The sequence below is a fragment of the Acomys minous genome (assembly GCF_964271855.1).
Source record: "Acomys minous genome assembly, chromosome: 6".
Lineage (NCBI taxonomy): Eukaryota > Metazoa > Chordata > Mammalia > Rodentia > Muridae > Acomys > Acomys minous.
Window position 1 is genome coordinate 95,595,254 of NC_140487.1, and position 18,988 is coordinate 95,614,241.

Consider the following 18,988-nt stretch of genomic DNA (forward strand, 5'->3'; position numbering starts at 1 on the left):
TTGCAATTATCTTGCTGGGGGACTCTACCCCTACTGACCCAGGGCAATGCAAGATAAGCCACCCGCTGGCAGGCACATCCATCCACTCAGTGACCTGGCTCCACCTACCCCTTTCCCAGCCCTAGGGTCTCACAACATTTCTTAGAACTTGATGCTTGCTGTGGCTTAGGCTTCCAAGCCTTTGCACGGGTCATTTCTTCCTACTATTTCTCCCCCAGACAGGGTTTTCCTGTGTAGCCCTGGCTGTCCTGGAACTCACTCTATAGACCAGGATGGCCTCCAACTCAGATCTGCCTGCCTGCCTGCCTCCTGAGTGCTGGGATTAAAGGTGTATGCCACCACACTCAGCTTCTACCCACCATCTAAAAACGCTGAGCCAGCTGTCACCTGCAGGCCTTCCTCAGGGCCAGGTGCTGCCTCCAGAAGTCTGTGACAGCTTTCTGCTGTGTGACTTAGGTATTTCTCTTCTGGTTTGTCTTTCATCTCTACAAGCTCCATGATCCTGAGGTCCTGCCTGACCTTCTGATCAGCAGCGTCGAGACTGCATCAGTGAATCCCAGAGGGTCTTGCTGTGTGTGTCCAGTGTCCACATGGCAAGAGTCACAGGATTTGTTACTAATCAATTTCCATATGATCACTTCCTAAGTCCACAGGTTATCCCATTCCTTAGAGGATGAGAGAAGATGTGAATGTGAGAGAGAGAGAGAGAGAGAGAGAGAGAGAGAGAGAGAGGGAGGAAGTGATGGATGTGTGGCTGTGCGTGTGTGCATGCACACGCGTGTGTGGCACCCTCCATTTGCAATCCACAGCAGCACAAGGTGAAAAGAAATGAAGGGTGTGAGAGCACTGGGTGCTCTTCACAGCTGCAGCTCAGGCCTGGCCCTTGGTGGTTCCATCTTCCGTCTGGGTAGCGAAGGCAGGAAGCTGCCCAGTCACAGGCCCTCAGGTTGGGCCTCCTCATCCTCTCAGAATAGACTGTACAGAACCCACCCTAACCACCGACTTAAGACAGCACATTCTAGGTAGGGAGAGAACCAAGACAGAGGCCCGGTGTGTAAGAAAGCTGATTATTCAAATTTATTACCATCAAGAAGTATGCAATGATGCTGTAGTTTTTCTTAACAAATAGAAAACAGACTGTGTACAACAGTGAACTCTACAGCACTAGCATCCACAAGGTAAAAATGAATGTTCCATCCACCACCACCAACCCTGGATTGTTGATCTTGACTTAGCCTAGCTAGATCTGGGGACGTCTGCAATCGAGTCCCTCGGCTAAAACAGCTATGCACCCTTCCCCGCCCCCACTTACCTATCTAGATAGTGCTGCCCAGAGGAGGAGACCCTCCCCCTGCCCCTCAGCAAGCTGAGATAATAAGACTGAGTATAGTACCATGGATACAAGTCCAGTAGTCTTGCCACATTGGTTTGTGAGGGCAACTTGAAGGAGTGGAAAAGAGCGAGTCTTGGGGGATTTGAAGACAGCTGCAAACCAGGAGAGAAATCTGGCCCCTGTTGAGGACAGATATGTGCTACCAGGCCCACTGGCCTAGACCTGAAGGGCCAGCCACGCCCCCGCTTGGCCCTGAGGTGTGTGGGGCGTGGCCCAGGCCCTCACCTGTGCCATTCATTTACTGAGGTGGCCAGAACCCACAGCCTACAAACACCTGTCACACTGCAATGCTGGGGATGATAAGAGACTCTGTGGGCCCATGGTGAGCCCCAGGCACATTCAGTTGCCTCCCACTTCCAGATCTGAAGTAGAGGCCAGGGGATGAATTTTTTTTTTTTTTTGGTTAAAAAAAAAAAAGTTTTGTTTTTTTTTTTAATTTTTGATTTTTGAACCTTTGCAAACACGATGGTGATGAGGAACGCCTTGCCAGGCTCCCCCAGACACGGCTGTGGTTGTAGGCTACGAATGTTAAATGCGCACTGGGGGATGTGTTTCCTATCGCCGCCCCGCCCACCACTGTCTGTGGGGCCTAAAAAAAGGCTCTCAAGGAAAAACAAAACCTAAAATGAACAAAAAAAGTGTTTCCCTGCATTTGGCTGGATAGGATCTCATCTGAAAGGCTGGAGGAGGGCAGGAGACCCGCTGCCTCCTGGGCCACGGCCGGCTTGCTCAGGCAAGGCCCGAGCTCTGCCCGAGGAAGGCATGTACTGTCCTTCAGCAGAAGTTGTACAAGAAAGGATCCAACGTGAACTCAAAAGGAAAACAAAGGAAGTCCCAACTCCACAGCAGCCCAATCTGCAGTGAAAGATTTGCAAAAGGAAAGTCAGAGGGAAGAGGCTAGGATCCCTCAGTCTACCCCGCCTAATGTATAAAAAGTGGAGGCTGTGCCCCCTTCCCCACCCCATGAGAAGCATGAGAAACGCGGAGCTGAACAGGGAGCTCGAAGCGGGGCTCCACTCGGCCCGGCCCGGTGGACAAGGGCCCAGAGCCAGGCCGCCAGGCCGCCTACGGGCCCAGGTGTTCCGGGCTCTCTGACGGGCGTGGCGATGTTCCCGAAATGCTGTGTGATCCCAGTGGGCTGTGCTCTGCTGGCAACAGCATCCGTGCAGGAGGGCTGGACGATGGTCGGTATGGCTCAGAGGAGCTGGGTCCCCCCCGGAGCCCCTCGGGGGAGCGGCGGAGGAGAGGGGAGCAGTAGTTACGTTGCATAGTGGTCAAAGCTGCCGAGGTATTCCAGGGCCGCACGGTAGCACAGCTGGTATTGGTCCTTTGAGAAAAGGGGGGGCTGGTCAGTGTAAAGAGTGCCAACAGCTACTCCAAACAGAGAACAGCACTCAGGCTGTGGCCGGTGGCCACAGAAGTAGCCTCTGCTGGCTCAGAGCAGATGCTGGACCCATGGAACTGCCCAGGTACTCTCCAGACGAAGCTCCTGAGGCCAACTCTGCCTCTCCCTCTCCCAGGCCTGTAGGCACCTCCGCTAGTCCCAGCACATTTGTCTGCACCCAGGATGATGCATCTTATACAGACTGCTTTATCCAACCCTGACCTAGACGGCAGCACGACCCTGGAGCTCAGGACAGAGCTACTGAATGAACGCAGCTCGCTCTCCTCCCCCCTGCACGTTAGGCAGTACAAGTAATGCCACACGGCTATAAGAGGAACAAATCCGTGTGGGCCGGCTGCAGCTGCAGTGGAGGGTTGTAGGCAGACACACGGGTCCTTCACTCTGGTCTACGTACCTCTGTCTGCACCATTGCAGGGCGCTGTGTTCGGAGGGTCTTCACCGTCTGGAACATGTCAACCACACCCTCGTACCGCATGCGCTCCAGGACAATGCTCAGAGTGATGAACACACCGGTGCGGCCCACACCAGCACTGCTCAGAGAATGGCCGTGTCAGGGGGCCTGCTCACCTCAGCTTACCTCAGCTGGTGAGCCTTGAAGGCCTTCAGCGCCACGCCCCACCCTTGGCCCTACATGGGGACAGCCCACCTGCAATGCACAGTGATGGGCCCGTCCTGTCCAAACTGTTCTTTCGTCTTGTGCACCTGCCCGATGAAGTCGATGAAGCCTTCCCCCGTTTTGGGCACTCCTTGCTCGGGCCAGTCTGTAAACTGGAACTGTCGGATTGTCCTCGACTGCCCATCCTGGGAGGGAAGGTCATGGTGTGTACCTTAGCCTGTAGGCCCTCTAGTCTGGGAGCACAGCAACACCTGCGCTCACGGGAACACTCTAGGAGTTAACAAGCCCAGCTCGGGACTCGTTCCCCGCAGTTTGACCTGATGTGCCATGGGGGCAGACCCGGACCCCACACGTGCTCGGGTAGTGTTAGGAACATGCTTATCCTCTGGCCAACACTCACCCGGGCATCTGTGACCTTGAATTCGCGCAGGATGTACTGGGGCATGTTGTACTCAGCCATCGGGTCAACAACAAAGTACTGATAGCGAGCAGAACGCTCTGCTGGCCAGTACTGGTGACACTTCTCCTGTGGACAGAACACCGGGCACCCCGGCATGATCAGGTGGGAAGGCCAGGGGACCAGAATGCCACATTTCCGAGGACTCTGGGGACGCATGCCTCAGGTGTTGGTAAGAGCCCGAGACTATGCATATGGGAAACTGGGGTTATGAGAGCCGAGAGTAAAAAAGGAGCATCTTCCCCAAGGGTGGCTGGTGACCTCCCTGGTATGAGAGGGGCCCTAGGGGAAGGGGTGGGCTCACCCTGCCCATCTCCCGGAGCTTGGTCAGCATGACGATGATGGTGGAATTGTGCTCCCATAACATGCGCCAGAAGTCCTCGGTGCTCTCTGCCAGAGGCCCCTGTGTAGCTATGTAGGCCTTCTGCTGTCTGGGTGACATAAGACTTGACATGCTGGAGCCGCCGCCGCCTCATCTATCCCGACACTGCCTCGACCCCTGGGACCTTGCTCTGAGGGCAGCCTTCCTCCAGGAAGCCCTCACTCCTCTACCCAACTCACTCTTAATCTTTTGGGCAAGCTCCCAGTCCCCCAACCAGGAGCAGACCAAGGTACCAAAGGGTGCGGCGGGGCAGGGAGAAGCACGCCGACCTGTAGCCGTCCAGGAAGCTGGCATTGATGTAGTCAGAGCCCTCCACACCACGGATGGGCTGCAGACACACTCGGGTCATCTCATAGGGCATGATATTCACTAGGCGGTTCTTGAACTTGTTGCAGGGCAGGTTGGCACTGATGAAGCGAGATGTGTGGGCCTTGGAGTTGGCCAGCAACTGTGAAGAGGAAGGGTTCTGTCAGGCCTGGCTCCCCATGACCCAGCCTGGGACCCCGGAGTCAAGCAGGCCCTCTGGAGTCCCACCTTGAACTCAAGCTCCATGGCAGTCACGCTCTCCCCAGGAGGCACTTGGCCCAGCTTCTGGATGTGGGCGTACAGGTTGCGAGCAGGCACCTCGGTGTGTCCGCACATGGCAGCCTCCAACAGTGCCTCGTGGATGAACACATACTGGTCCTCCGTCTGTACCATGTAGTTCCTTTGTGAGCGCATGCACGTCACGTGGCCATAGATGTCAACTGTCTTCTCATGCTTCATTCGCTCCAACATGGCGTCGATGACGATAAAGCAGCCCGTGCGGCCCACACCAGCACTGAGGACAAGAACACAGCTTGGGGCAGTGGTCTCCTCATCTCCAGCCCTAGCCCTCTGGTAGCTCCGTACCCTCTCACCTGCAGTGCACCACCATGGGTCCTGCATCTAGTGGGTTGCAGGCCTTTACCCGTCTCAGGAAGGCCAAGATCGGAGTCGGGTACTCAGGAACCCCGTGGTCTGGCCAGGCCATGAACTGGAACTGTCGCAGCTCGCGCTTCTCACTGGAGCCGCTCTGCAGAAGAGTCAATAGTGATGAGGAGGTCTGGGGTCTGCCTGCCACAGACGCAGGGAAGGGGCCACACCAACCACTCACGGGTGATAGTCAGAAGTCACATCAGACACAGTCACATGACACAGGCTGTGACGATCCCTCACATACCTCCCAGACCCTGAGCCCAAGGCCGCTCCCTGCCATTCCATAACCCTTAGGCCACTGTCCTTACAGTCTAAGTGGTAGACAAGCACTGGGCACTCAGGGCCATACCTTATGGAGTGCAAAGGTGCGCATGGTGTACGTGGCCAGCTCCACAGTGTCCACCAAGGTCACTTGAATGAGGCCATAGGTCTCAGTGCCACGGGCTGGCCAATACTGATCACACTTCACCTGGAGGGGGATGGGCAGGGCAGGAGACAAGGTACAGGTGACAACGTTATAGGCAGCAGCAGAGGGAAAGGTCCAGCTTGCCTGGCTACAGGGCCCCAGCTCTGAACTCTCCTCACCTTCCCTCTCCCTCACCAGGCCTCATCACACTAGGCTGCCACCCTTGCCCTCACTGGCTGAAGGAGGACCATAATTGAAAATTATTTATTCAACGCCAGATCGCACCAGGCACATTTTCTGCCAAATTTACCCGTAACGTTTATGCCCCATTTTCAAGCTCTGTAAATTTTATGTTCCAGTCAATGCTTTGCGGTGCAAAAGCAGACATCAGCAGCTCTTTCCACTAATTAACTTAGATGTGTGAATGCCCCAGGAACACTCTGGCATCTGGGGAACATGTGAACACCCCAGGAACACCCCAGAAGCCGGGGAGCACAGTAACATTCCAGAAAATGACAGCATTTGGTGAAACATACTAACATCCTGAGACCCCGTGAACGCACTGCACTACATCCCAGCGGTTCCCCGGTACCCAGGGAAATGAGACAGCACTCTAAGAAAACCACAGCCCTTGGGGGGGGCCTTGAAAAACTTCACAGAAGGCGGTACACAGCGCCACTGAGTCATTTCCCGCCCATCCCCCTCACCCGGGATTTCTCCTCTAGCCTGGTCATCATGACCACTGTGGCTGTGCGCTGTTCCCACACCATCCGCCAGAAATCGCCCATGGTCTCAGGCAGCGGACCCTGCGTGGCAATGTAGGCGTTCTGCTTTCGGTAGCCATCGATGTAGTTGGCATTGATGTAGTCACTCCCGGGAACACCTGTTGACAGAAGAGCGTTACGATGGGGGCGCCAGGCCGGCCCTCTGTGCCTGCGAGCACTCTAGAGAGCAGTGGGGAGGAGCGCGAAGGGGTGACAGGGCCATCTGGCCCCGGCTCACCGTCAATGGAGGTGAGGAGGACTCGAGAGTGGTCGTAGGCGATGACATTTGCATAGCGGTTCTTGGGCTTGTTCACTTCCGAGTTGGAATTCTCCCACGTGAACTGCTGGCCAGGGTCAATGGACTGCCGGAAATGGAGGAAACAGGGAGAGTGAGGGCCACGTGGAGGAGGCCTAGCAGCGGTGCTCTGCTTTGCAGAACCGAGTCCTCCTGCACTCTACAGCCACAGGGCCAACACATCCCAAGTCTAGGAAGCGACAAACTGAGGACTCAAACTTCCACACCAGATCTCCTCATCAGGTAGAGTGGCTGAGGATGGGGTGGGGCATGAGACAGCCCCGCCTACTCCCCCACCCCCATACTTAACTAGGGAAATAAGCATCGGTTATCAAAGCAACTGCAGCTGCCAGGGCCGTGCTGGAAACGCCCAGGGCTCCAGAGCCTTGCACCATGTGGCCTAGCTCTGCTCTCCATCTCTGGCTTTTCGTACTCTGCCTGTCCGCTTATCCTGGCCTCCCAGCAGGAAGGAAGGACCTGGGCTCCTGCACATCGCCACCAAGCCTTCATCTCACTCCACATCTTCTCCTGCTTCCCCTCTTCCCTTTCACTGCTGAGGAAATGGCTTTCATTGACAGGATCTCACGTGTACCTGGCTAGGTTTGACCTTGCTAGGTAGCTAAGGATGACCCTGAACCCCTCATCTTCCTGCTTCCAGGAATACAGTGTGGGTGCTAACCCAGTTGTGTGGTGCCGGGGCCGGGGGGGGGGGGGGGGGGGGGGGGGAGGGGGGCAAGGAATCAAATCCAGGGCTTGGCAAATGCCAGGCAAGCACTCAACCAAATTAGTTACATCCATAGTCTGTTCACAAGATGTTTTTCTTTTCTCTCTGTCCTAAAATGCATGTGTGCACATGTATATGCTTGTGCACCGGGTGGGGGATGGGCTGGAGGACAACCTTAGCAACCCCATCTACCTTCTCTGAGCTGGGACCTCTCAGTGGCCTATAGCTCACCAACTAGGCCAGGCCTGCTATCCTCACACTGGCTCTGGGACCTGTATGTGTCACCGACTAAGCCAAATGATGAGGCCCTACAGTCAAAGGACTCTTATGCTTAGATGATGAGCTGTCCTGACAATTCTGCGGCTCCCTGGTCACCTCTACGCACAAGTCTCTCCACCTCAGTCCTTTTTTTTTTTTAAACCATAGACCAAGCCTTGACTTTTATTACTTAAAAAAGCTGCATACCCACGCACGCCTTTAATCCCAGCACTCGGGAGGCAGAGGCAGGCTGATTGCTGTGAGTTCGAGACCAGCCTTGCCTACAGAGTGAGTCTAGGATAGCCAAGGCTACACAGAGAGATCCTGTCTCAACCCTCCCAAAAACCCAATCCCGCCCCCCCCCAACAAAAGCTGCGTATTTATTTTGCTTTCTGACTCTGTGTTTGTGCCTTCAACACTTTCACAACGATTTTCTACTCCTCAGTAAGGAAAGCCCTCTTGATCCTGTCACGGACACACTTGGCACACACGGAGCCACCGCAGGCCCTGCTGACATGCTCCTTTGTCTCAGACAATCTCACAAGGACTTTAGGCCGCACAGCATGAACCCCAGGCAGTCCGCCTGGGCACATACCGCATGCAGATTTAGGTGCTTTCCCAACCTTCTTGGTGTACAGGGAAACAATCCTGTTGCCAGGGGTTCGAGACAGCCTAGTTTTGTTAGAGGCTGTCCTGTAGGGGAGCCTATGGCGGCATGTCAAACGCTGGAGCATTCTGAGGGCCTCTAAGCACGCCAGTCCTTATAAAGGCCAGCCTCTCCACTTCCCATCAAAGCACGCTTGACTGTGAGACTCCCTCTTGGAGGAGAGCAGCATCACTCACTCACCCAGGAAGCCCAGCCAGCTTCCGAAGCCCGCCTCAGAAATTCTCCAAGGCCCCTCCCTTCGCTCACCACATCCCACACTCCCTTCCTCTGCTATTCTAAACTGACTGCCACTGCCCTCAGCCAGGTACCTAGCTCTGCTTGGTACCTCCTTGCCTCCTCTCGCTCTACTCCAACTCACTCTGTCCTTCAGCCAGAACAACAACAACAACAACAACAACAACAACAACAACAACAACATGCAGACCTGAGAATCAATTTCCTACTGAAAAGCCTCTGGTGTTCTTGACTGGCCTAGGCCACAACAATGCTAACTGCTATGTTCCTGTGGTAAGTCATGATGTTCCCAGCATTGTTCTACACAGCCATGTGCCTCTCTGCATCTCTTTCCTCATGGCAGGGATGGTTATTATCCTTACTTTGCAGATGGACAGAATCTAACACCTATAGCACAAAGTCTCCTCCAGTTTTGACCTAGCCTCATTATTCTCCAAAGAGGCTGGCTCACCACTCCTGTGAGGACTCACCCCTGGGACACACCCACCGTCATGTTCGCTATATATAATTTCAGCACACATTGTCAGAACCACACACTCAGCATTGATTATCTGTCTGCCCGTGTTTCTCAGTGACTGTGTCCCAAGGCCATTTGTCTCTACATATCCAGGATCCAGCACACGGACTGGCACAGTCGGACGCTAGCAACAGTATGACAAATGATTAACAGCCTGTGAAAGAGAGAGAGTGATGGGAGAGCCCACAGTTGATCTGGGTAATCAGGGAAGGCCTCTAGGACAAAGCAGGTCCTTTAAAGAAAGCTCAGATGGCAGGAACGGGTTGCGGGCGGCAAGGTGACTGCTGCGCACGGGTGCCCTGGGAGCCACGACGGGCAGAACCTTATTAGGAGGATGGGAAGGTGTGGGAGAGGACAAGGATGAATGTTGGTGAAGGAAAAGGATGGCCTTCTGGCCAGAAGCCAAGCTAAATGCAGGATGCCTGGCTTACACGCTCTGTTCCAGAGGCAGCGAGCACTCTACAGCAGCAGCGGTGGCGGCACGGAGGCCGTGTGGTAACATGCTCATCCGTCTACCCGCCAAGCTCAATTTTCTTCTTTGGAAGCCTCGCCTATTACCCTCGGGATCTACTGGCCCACGGCCCATTAGAAGGGCACTTCCAGGACCTGGGATACATCCCCCAAACATAACTCAGAGTGGACACCTGACTAGAAGAGAGCAACACCCTGGGTCCAGCTGAACAGATCCATCCGCCATCTTCTGAGGCCTACGTCAAGGGCTGGCAAAAAGAGAGGCAGACATAGCAGCAGAGACAACATCACCTGTGCTTCCCAAAGAAAGGGGTAGGGGTCTCTCCTTATCACTTCCTTTTTAGCAAGGCTCCCCTGACTAGACGGCTTGGGGGACACTCAATTATCCCTGACAATGAGCTGTCGGTGGGATAGAAGCTCACCAACCCTAAAGTCTGAACTCCCAGAAAACAACAGGCCAAGACCAGAGTAAGGTGAACACTTGGAGGGGTTCCTAATGCCCGATCTATGAGCTGTGCACTTCTGAGTGCACATGTGATCATGGGGAGACTTGGGGGGGGGGGGAAGCTGCACTGAAGACAGCTTTCCTGCTCCTCACTGACAATGGTCACCATCAGGAGACTCAGTAACCCTGTTTTATCCAAGCCTGAGGTGTGGATGGTCATGCAGTCAGGCACAGCACAGGTCCAGGTTGCCATGGCTCCACTACTGACCCTGTTGGAGTCCTGCTTCCTGGTACATATGGCAAGGCTGTTGATAGTAGCACTCCATGGGGGACCAAGTAAAAGGACGGTGTCCAGTGTCGGGGAAGTGCTGCCCCGTTCTTATCAGGGACCAGCTACTGTATCCACTGTTGCCAAGATCAGCGCCTGTTTCCGCTAGCATGGGGACATTAGCCTGTGCACCTAACAGAGCCTTCTGAAGCATGTCCAGGGGTGACCACCAGAGGGCTGTGGTGAGCCTGTAGGCTGGGCCCAGCACCTAAGGAGACCAGTTTCCCAACTGAAGTTTACTGTTGGCCTCCCTGGCTATTCCAAGAAAACCTACATCTCTAGCCCCAGCCAGGACCTGGGACAAGACAGAATTTGACCTGGGTAGACTGAGGCCACATGGTGGGGGTGGTGGGTGTCTTACCTCATATTCCTGGGAGAACTTGAGCCCGTCATTGGCTTTGAGGCGTTCAATATTGTCTGCCAGGTCGGTGATAGGAATAGGCGGGTGGTCTCGCATACCTGGGGGAGGTGGAATTAGTGTGAGTTCTGAGCAGGGTGGCAGACAGCCCAAGGCATGTGTGAACACGTGTGATCATGGAGCACTCGGCACTGGTGGCATGGAGACATCAGCACATGCGGCGACAGGAATGGCAGGACACACGGTGGCTGGGGGTCAGGGGAGGCCGGAGGGGCAGGTGTGTGTCCTGTGAGCACACGGAAGCACATCCAGATGAGCTACTGTTTGCATAGGGACCACAGGGCTCTCTGCCCGGCAGGTCTGCCTGAGAGAACAAGAGACTTCTTCCCTCCAAGGCTGGGCTCAAAGTTCAGGGACGCGGCCAGCAGTCGACAGGCTGGAAGCTGGGCTCTTACCACACCTGTCTGAGCCAGACCCCACCCCTCACTGATGCCAGTCACCCTGGGAGATCTGGTGACCCTGTCGTCCCAGGCACCAAGTGTGTGGACGGAATGGCCATGGAGTGCAAAGACAGTGGCAGAGTGACGCAGAAGTCGGGTGAGAAGCAGAGATGAGGAGGAAGCTAAAAAGGCAGAGGCAAGGTGACAGGACACAGAGCCACCAGACAGGTGTGTCAGACTGGGACCAGGAGAGAGGGTGGGAGAGAGGAGACTGGAGAAAATAAAGGGGGGGGGGGGGAGGGGGAAGAGGGGGGAAGTGAGATCGCTAGGAGAGGAGGGCGCAGGGGAAGGGGCAGGAGCAAGGAAGAACTAGGGGAAGGTGAGGAAGTAGAAGAGTGGACACAGACACTGAAGCCAAAGTGTCCCCAAACACAGGAACTTTGGAAACTAACTTGAGATATTCGGGCAACTGGGGGCACTGGAACCTGTAGAGAAAACAAACCAAGAAAACAATGGGGTGGAGCAGAGCCCGTTGACCCTTCTCTGGGCACCCGGTTCTGCCATAAGACACTGCAGGGGCTGCAGGGGAAGGGCAAGAGGAAGGGACACAGACGGAAGTACAGGATGGGCCCGGGACCAGCTCCCTCGTCTTTCCGTGACACAGACTTCCCACCTCCAGAAGTGAGCATTTCCAAACACCATAGGTCTGAGTGGCCTCTTGGGGCTCTACAGCCACTCAGTCCTGAACTCAGCCCTCAGCCCCTCAAAATCTGACCTTGGCTATTTTCAGGTGGTCTCCATACCAGGAATGAAAAATCCTTTTTACTTCACACTGCTCTCTTCTTGAGGATGCTGTGTACCTATGGTGTCCTTCACACACTGATATGTGAAAGGGGCTCTGCATGTCCCCTTTGCTGCTCATGGAAACACTTCCGTCTGGAGGCTGGGTCTCACCCAACAAATCTCTTGGCCCTCCCTTCTCAGTATTGCACTACGCTAGCACTCGAGGCAGGGCCTCTTTCTGCGCTAGCTGTACATTGCCCCCACACTACACCACAGGGCCCCTTTCTGCCGGTATCTGTACACTGCCTCCTACACTACAGCATCCTGGGAGAGTCTGCTCATTCTGGGCTTTGACACCGCATGATCCTTGGCCCCACTCAACGTTGGTGGCCTCAGTGCTGAGGTCAGCACAAAGGTCTAGACCTACACACAGCCTATTAACACTTAGACATCCTCCATGGCAGCAGCCACAGAGCCATCTTGGCATCGCTGAAGCTGAAACCCTCTGTCTTAGCCACCTTCAGCTTTCCTGAGCCTGCTCTTCCCCTCTGTCCCCAGGGCCACTTCCCTATTGCTTAACTGTCTTGCCCCGAGTTCATCCCCATGGGTCCACTCTCCACAGAAGCAGTCAGAGGTTTCGCTACAGCAGCCCTGCTGGTCCCCTGATGAGGACCTTCACAACTCCCTGGGTCCCTGCGGATGAAGTCCAAGCTGCTCAGCCTGCTGGTCAAGGAGACCCCTGCCTCGCCGCAGCTACCTCTTGGCATAATATTCCAACGCTGCAGAAATACTCTAAGGGTTTTCACTTGATGTACACATAGTGAGTGCTTCCACTTAGCACTACCTCCAACCCAACTTCCTGTATGCTGCCCGAGAGACTCAGCACCCTCTGAGAGCAGGCTCGCTAGTCACACCACCCTGGTGCTTACGCATTCCGCGCAGAGCCACTCTCTGCTTATAGCAGCCTGCTAGGTCTACAGGGCACACTCTCTCAAGACACGTTGCGCCTTTGGAATTCAGTCACAAGGCTGTGAGGTACCAACCACCAGAAAAAAAACCACCCAGGGGTTGGCAAATGTTCACTACAATAGGCCAAAAACATTAATACTTTGGGCTTTCAGATGTCCAGGGTCTCTTCTGCCTTCTATTTGTAAACTGGCCTCTGAAGTACAAAGGACCCCAGAAGGGACCGGGTGTAGTGGTGTGCCAGGAAAACTTTATTTACAAAAGCAGATGGTGGAACGCATTTGGCTCCAGGCCATAATTTGCCAGCCCCACTTTAAATGACTCTAGTTCCCAGCTTTCAAGTCTTGCGGCTGAGGGCCGGGGCACTCTGGAACGGACACTGATCTTCCCAGGCCCTGTCTGAATTCCTGACTCATAAAAACCGAGAGAGGATACATAATTACTGTTGATTTAAGCCTCTAAGTTTAGGGGTAATTTGATGTGCAGCGCTAACTGGCTCACACATACACAACCCTCTGTGCACACACATTAGTTCCCCCATTCACTCCATTGTTGTGTGCTCACAGGCATCCGGCGAGAATCGACTGCAGGATACAAACAAGGATGGGGCTGAACAAGGCAGGTCCTGGAGCTACAGCTACGGAGACTGTCACTGAGGCGATTTCCGGCTCTTTGAGAGACATCTTGAAGGGAGCTGAGGCCTGAGCTCTCTTGGGGAGGGGGGGTTGGGGGGGCAGAGGGCAAGAGTGGTGTTCCGGGTGGCATAAACAGTTGGAAGTCACATGTACTGAGTGTGGAACTGGGGCCCCACATCCCTGCACAGTGAACCTGAGACAGCCCTCAGGAAGGGCCAAGGGTGAGCGCCCCCATCCACCACCCGGTCTGCTACTGTTTCTCACTTCACACAGCCTGGTCATGTGGGAAGGGCCAGAGAGTAGACGCACAGAATGGCCACTTGTGCCAGAGATGTGAGCGCCAAAAGGTCCCCTACAGTCCATACCCAGAGCCTGGAGACACACAGGGACCACTGCTGTTTCTAGAAGCCTCCTAGCCCCCAGTGCCTGTCCATCTATTTGGTATGGATGCCTCAGTCATGTCAGTCAGCCCAAGGGGAACAAAAAGGGAAGAGGCAGCAAAAAGTAAGTATACTCAATGCCCTTCGGTGGAGAGCACGGGGGCCTGCAGGACAGAGCTGGAGGGCAAGAGGCCAAGGGGTCAGCCCTACCTGGGGTCTGGTAGTTGAGCCTTCGCATCTCCACAGGGTCAGAAGAGTGGGCCAGCAGAGAGTCCTTCAGCCCAATTGACTGCTCATCTTTTGACGACGGGGAGTGAGTTCTTTTCCTGAAGAAGGAAGGAGAGGCTAGTGAAAACCTGGAGCACAGGCAGCCGCATGCCACAGATGTCTTCCCACCACCCATCTTATCCGAGGATCTCTGCGCTTGAGCCAGGGGCAGAGAGCAGCGTCAACACGAGAGAACACAGGGTAGGGATGAGGCAGAGAGACAGCAGGGGTGGAGTGCGCACAGGAGCAGTGCAGCGAGGAAGGTCAGAGAGGCTGGTGGGTCCTCTGGACAGGAGGCAGGCCACCACTGGGCAGTGGCTGCTGTCCTTAAGACTAGCATAGCTGAGGCAGCAGAAGCCACCACAAAAACACATGCAATGACACATAAAACACACCAACATTATAAGGGACTGGGTCCCAGGTGCCTGGCTCTCAAGGTATCAAAGTGAATGCCCAGGGGAGGGGCAGGGAAGGCGGCGCCCTAGCCGGACAGAGTCCTCTCTCACTGGCCTCAGCCTGCCCATCTAAGAAGGACAGGGCCAGAGACAGACCACTCAGGGACCACCTGCAGTCCTTGTAGAGGAGTGTGTAGGGAGAACTTGGGAGACATGCTGCTGCGCATCTGTGCATCAGGACACCTGTCCCGGCTGCTCTGCAGCGTGCAGACATGGTCTCTTGTAGGAATTAGGTTGGAGAAATGGGAGCCTAGGGAGGGTTCTGGAGAGCTCTGTGGACTCAGGGAAGCAATGAGGGCTGCAGCGTGCACATGCCCCAGGGACGAGCATCTTCTGTGGCGGGTAGAGAGTGGGAGTAACAGGAGCGTGAAAGAGCCTGCCCCTCATGCCAATGAGGATATATCTGGAGCCAGGGAGCCTACTGAGCTGGCCCGGTGGGCAGCTTGCTGATTAAAGCCACAGGCTAAGAGGGTTCTGCTCAGAGCTCCACCCCTCCCTGTAGGCCCAGGATGTGCACAGGGACCAGTAGAGGGGGAGGCGTGTAAAGAGAGAAGGAACGACGACTCCTACCTTTCTTGTTTACTAGGTCCCGAGAGACAGGCAAGGACAGAAGAAAGGAATGGTCATTGTTTCTGATGAGCACTCAGCCCTCACGTGACAAGGGAGATGTGGGGCCCTGATAATGTACCCGTAGGACAACCTCAGGAGGGGAGTCTAACTCTGTGCACAGACATCAGAACCCAAGCAGGAATGGGTGGTGGTGGTGGTGGTGGTGGGATCTCCTCGGTGCCACCTACAGGTCTGTCCACTATGAGAGGAAGGATCATGGAGTTCAGACAAGGGCAGGGTGATGACAGGGCACCGGAAGTGGGCACCTCCACAAGGTGTCGTATCACCCATGGAATGGCACATTTCCAAAAGCCAGCCACTTGCCAGGTGCTGGGGGCTCAGCGTAAGCAGCTGCAGGACCAGCACATGTCCAGCGGGGCATTCTGGGTAAATGAGGGGCTGGATGAAGATGGGCCTCTGAAAGTGAGTAAGAAGATCGAGGGGACAGCTGCCAGGTGAGGTAGTAAGTGGGGGGGCTGCTGCAGAGCAGGAACCCAGGGGCAAAGGAACTGTATTTACTTGGTGTAATTATGCTAAAGACAACAATTAACGAGGTATTTCAACTGTCAGCCTCAAAGCTTGGGCTTTTAAAACATTTTTCACGTTTTTTGTGCACATGCAAAGGCAGGCACTCCTCACTGAGTGCCTCCTCGAGTGTTCCTCACCTCAATGTTATTTATTTATTTCTTTCTTTATTTGGAGCTAGGATCTAGCTAAGTTACCCAGATTAGCTCTGAATCCTGCTACCTCAGTCCCCAGAGTAGCTTGGGAGACAGAGGCAGGAGATCTCTGTGCGTCTGAGGCCAGCCTGGTCTACAAAGTCTAAGGAAGGAAGCCAAGGCTACATATAGTGACTGTGTCCAAACTTATAAAAAGATTTTAAATTGAGAATGGCCAAGAAAAGTATCTGGAAGTAGCAGGAAGGCCACCTTCAGGGACAGTGCTACAACTACCCAAGAGAGGTAAGTGTTAAGAGGCAGCTATGGGCATAATGGGTCCTAAATAAATGTCTGCTGTGTAAATATTAATGGGATGTGGGGTCTGCAACTCAGTCTGGACCTCTGTGGGCTGAAGCAGGAGAGGAGGCCAGAGAACCACCCAGGGACTAGTGACAGAAGAAATGTGCACAGCACGAGACCAGGAACCAGTGGCTCCCGAAAACTGCAGAGGAGACAGACACACTCACATGCACAAAAACAGACAGACAGACAGACATGCCTGGGGACGCACATGGGTCTCCTCAGCCCTTCTTCACGAAGGTGAACCTGCACAGATGCACACACACACAACCGCTGCTTCCGTCCATCCTGGCTTCCCACTGCGCCCAGGGGCCAGGCTGGGGTGGCCAACTGAACACTGCCCCACAGAGTGCCTGAGAGGCAAGAGGCAGGCTCTGTCCCTCCAGAGCCAGGAGCGCCACTCACCTCTTGAACAGGAGGATAGCGATGACAATCAGTATGATGAGAATGACCGCCAGGACAGGGCCTGTCACCCACAGCATCTCGGGCTCCTCCTGCTGCTGAGCTGGTGTCACCTGGACTACAATCTCATCCGAGTAGGGGCTGGAGGCATAGCGCTTCTGTGGTCCAGTGAAGCAACAGCAAGGGCTGTGAGCACAGCATGAGAAAGCCCCACCCTCACCGATCAAACCCACAGGGGACAGTGACATCTGGGTACAGTGGGCTGGCCCAGGCTCTACATCCTGTAAGACTGGCCAACTTGTGGCAGATGAGCAGGACCGGGTTACTGAAGCCAAGTTAGGGCCAGCATCACGGGATACCTAGTATAGGTCTTGGTCCTCAGGGCTGTCCTACTCTTAGGATGTTGGGAGTCTCAGAGATAATGCAGACCTGTGGTCTCCTAAGGTCTGAGACTGGCCTTAGATTAAGCCTGGGGTCTCAGGGTTCTGAAAGTCACGCCAGCTCAGGCCAACCTGGTCCACGGGTTCCTTGAGGGAGGCGAGCACGAAGCACTGGTAGCTCAGATCCGGAGACAGGGGCCGGTTGTAGAAGCCCTGGTAGTTCTTCTTGTCCCCCAGCGTGAAGGTCTCAGGGAGCTCATCCACCTGAGCCGCCACATACGGCTTCAGCCTCTCTGCTTGGCGCCGGCGCCTCCGCTGCTTCTCCCCACCCTGCTCGATGGCTTCCAGAAGCTGGCAGAACAGAGCACAGAGTCAAACTCGGCCTGCAAGCCAACTGCCCCTGGGGCCATAACCTGGGACCATCAGTTCCTGAAGCTGAGATAGGGGCTCCCTGCCTCATATCGTAGGGAGACCCTCCTGGTAGCCTATGAGGAAGGGCCTCATGAATAACCTTATCCTAACCAGAGAAGCAGTTTCCACATGAGCTGTGAGGAGGAAAACAGGTGGTTTCGTGTGCTCAGGAGAACTCAGACTTCAACTCAGGTTCAAACCCTGCGTGGGCTCTACACCATAGGCCTCTCTGGGGTCCACAGGCTCGGAACACCCTAAGAGCCACAGTGACATCGCCACTGGTTCCTATACCGTGGGATTCTTACCAAACATCTCCAGAGAGGTCCCTATAAGTCCTCCTGGAGTTCTCAAAATACGCCTGGGGGTTCCCCTCAGAGTCCCTCTCCCCAGAGAGGGAGTGGCTGACAGCCAGATCCTGTCCCTTGGGGCAGGACTCAGGGAAAAATGGCCACTGCCAACCACATGGGGCTGTCCCCTCAGTGCTGATCCTTCCCTAGGCACCTCGTCCAGCTCCAGCTCCTCTGGCGTGTTCCATCTTGGGGCCAGCAAGTTCCCGCCCACACGGTCAATGGGCACCACGACAATGTAGAACCACCTGTTTGGACAGAGCAACAATCAGACCTTTCACTGCCAGTAGCTACCATGCCGCTCCCCACCAGCCTTCCGGCCTCTTCTGCACACCTGACTAGAGAGGGGTCCTGCACTTGAGGCATGGAGAGGGAGAAGCGGCCATCCTCTATAAAGGCAGAGGCAGGCAGCGGCTTGTGTGGCAGGAGGTCTGGGGCAGTGCGGATGGACACCAGGTGCTGCAGGCCCCCAGCACTACTGCCACGATTCATCAGCACAAAAGAGTACTCCGTGTTGGGTTGCAAGTCTGCAATCAGCTTCCGCATGGAGTGCCCATCCACCTCCACACTCTGCCCATTGTACAGGATCTGTGAGGGGAAGAGAAGGAGCAGCTAGCGCCTCTGGGCGAGGAGCCTCTCCGTAGGTCTGCAGGGCGCAGTGGCTGCACAAGGACGCAGTTCGCAGACATGTCTGCGTGCACTGCGATCGGAATGGCAGGTGTGGGGGTCCTGGTCTAGGTCGGCAGTGGTCCCTACGCACCTTGAAGGGTACAGCTGACTTGTAAGAGTCGGGGACCTCCCAGCTGAGCAGCACAGATGTCTTCATTGCAGCCGCCACCCGGAAATTCTTGGCAAACACTGTGGAGGCATGAGGAAGGAGTCAGCTCTGGGGCTAGGCCAGAGGCTGTGACAATGGCTAAAGCACAGAGGAGGAGGGAGAGAGGGGATGTGGACTGGGGGTGACAACCAAGTACCCCCAGTCAGCTTCACACTGCATGGTCCAACTCCCAAGCCAGGTTCTTCCACAGAGAGCACTGGACCGGCTGGGGTGGCACAGCGCCCACGGCCAGACCTCCACAAGAGCATGGGTGAAAGCCTGGGCTGCGACACCAGGTCATAGTAGGCAGGGGTCAGTGGGCTGTGGTCATGAGAAGCATGTGGCCACACTCAGAGCATGGCCTCTGGATGTCAGTAGGTTAGGCCCCAAAAGATTAGTG

General features: G+C 55.2%; 1 protein-coding gene across 8 annotated transcripts in view; it reads right to left on the minus strand.

The window, feature by feature from the left end:
- Positions 1-1,053: 1,053 nt before the first annotated feature.
- PTPRF (protein tyrosine phosphatase receptor type F) overlaps positions 1,054-18,988 on the minus strand; it is an 83,875-nt gene continuing 65,940 nt past the window's right edge. For 5 of the 8 annotated variants that reach the window (XM_084787087.1, XM_084787088.1, XM_084787086.1 and 2 more), the window contains 19 exons: positions 18,532-18,629; positions 18,106-18,359; positions 17,926-18,019; positions 17,146-17,364; positions 16,637-16,791; positions 14,092-14,207; positions 11,570-11,602; positions 10,681-10,778; positions 6,619-6,742; positions 6,324-6,499; positions 5,560-5,679; positions 5,153-5,307; positions 4,788-5,073; positions 4,523-4,701; positions 4,176-4,302; positions 3,815-3,940; positions 3,445-3,599; positions 3,193-3,328; positions 1,054-2,720 (listed from right to left, as the gene is read on the minus strand). In XM_084787087.1, the coding sequence (XP_084643213.1) occupies positions 2,652-2,720; positions 3,193-3,328; positions 3,445-3,599; positions 3,815-3,940; positions 4,176-4,302; positions 4,523-4,701; positions 4,788-5,073; positions 5,153-5,307; positions 5,560-5,679; positions 6,324-6,499; positions 6,619-6,742; positions 10,681-10,778; positions 11,570-11,602; positions 14,092-14,207; positions 16,637-16,791; positions 17,146-17,364; positions 17,926-18,019; positions 18,106-18,359; positions 18,532-18,629 (2,720 nt within the window). In that variant the 3' untranslated portion in view covers positions 1,054-2,651. The remainder of the gene's footprint in view (positions 2,721-3,192; positions 3,329-3,444; positions 3,600-3,814; positions 3,941-4,175; positions 4,303-4,522; positions 4,702-4,787; positions 5,074-5,152; positions 5,308-5,559; positions 5,680-6,323; positions 6,500-6,618; positions 6,743-10,680; positions 10,779-11,569; positions 11,603-14,091; positions 14,208-16,636; positions 16,792-17,145; positions 17,365-17,925; positions 18,020-18,105; positions 18,360-18,531; positions 18,630-18,988) is intronic. The other 3 variants (XM_084787089.1, XM_084787085.1, XM_084787084.1) reach the window with 1 other exon arrangement.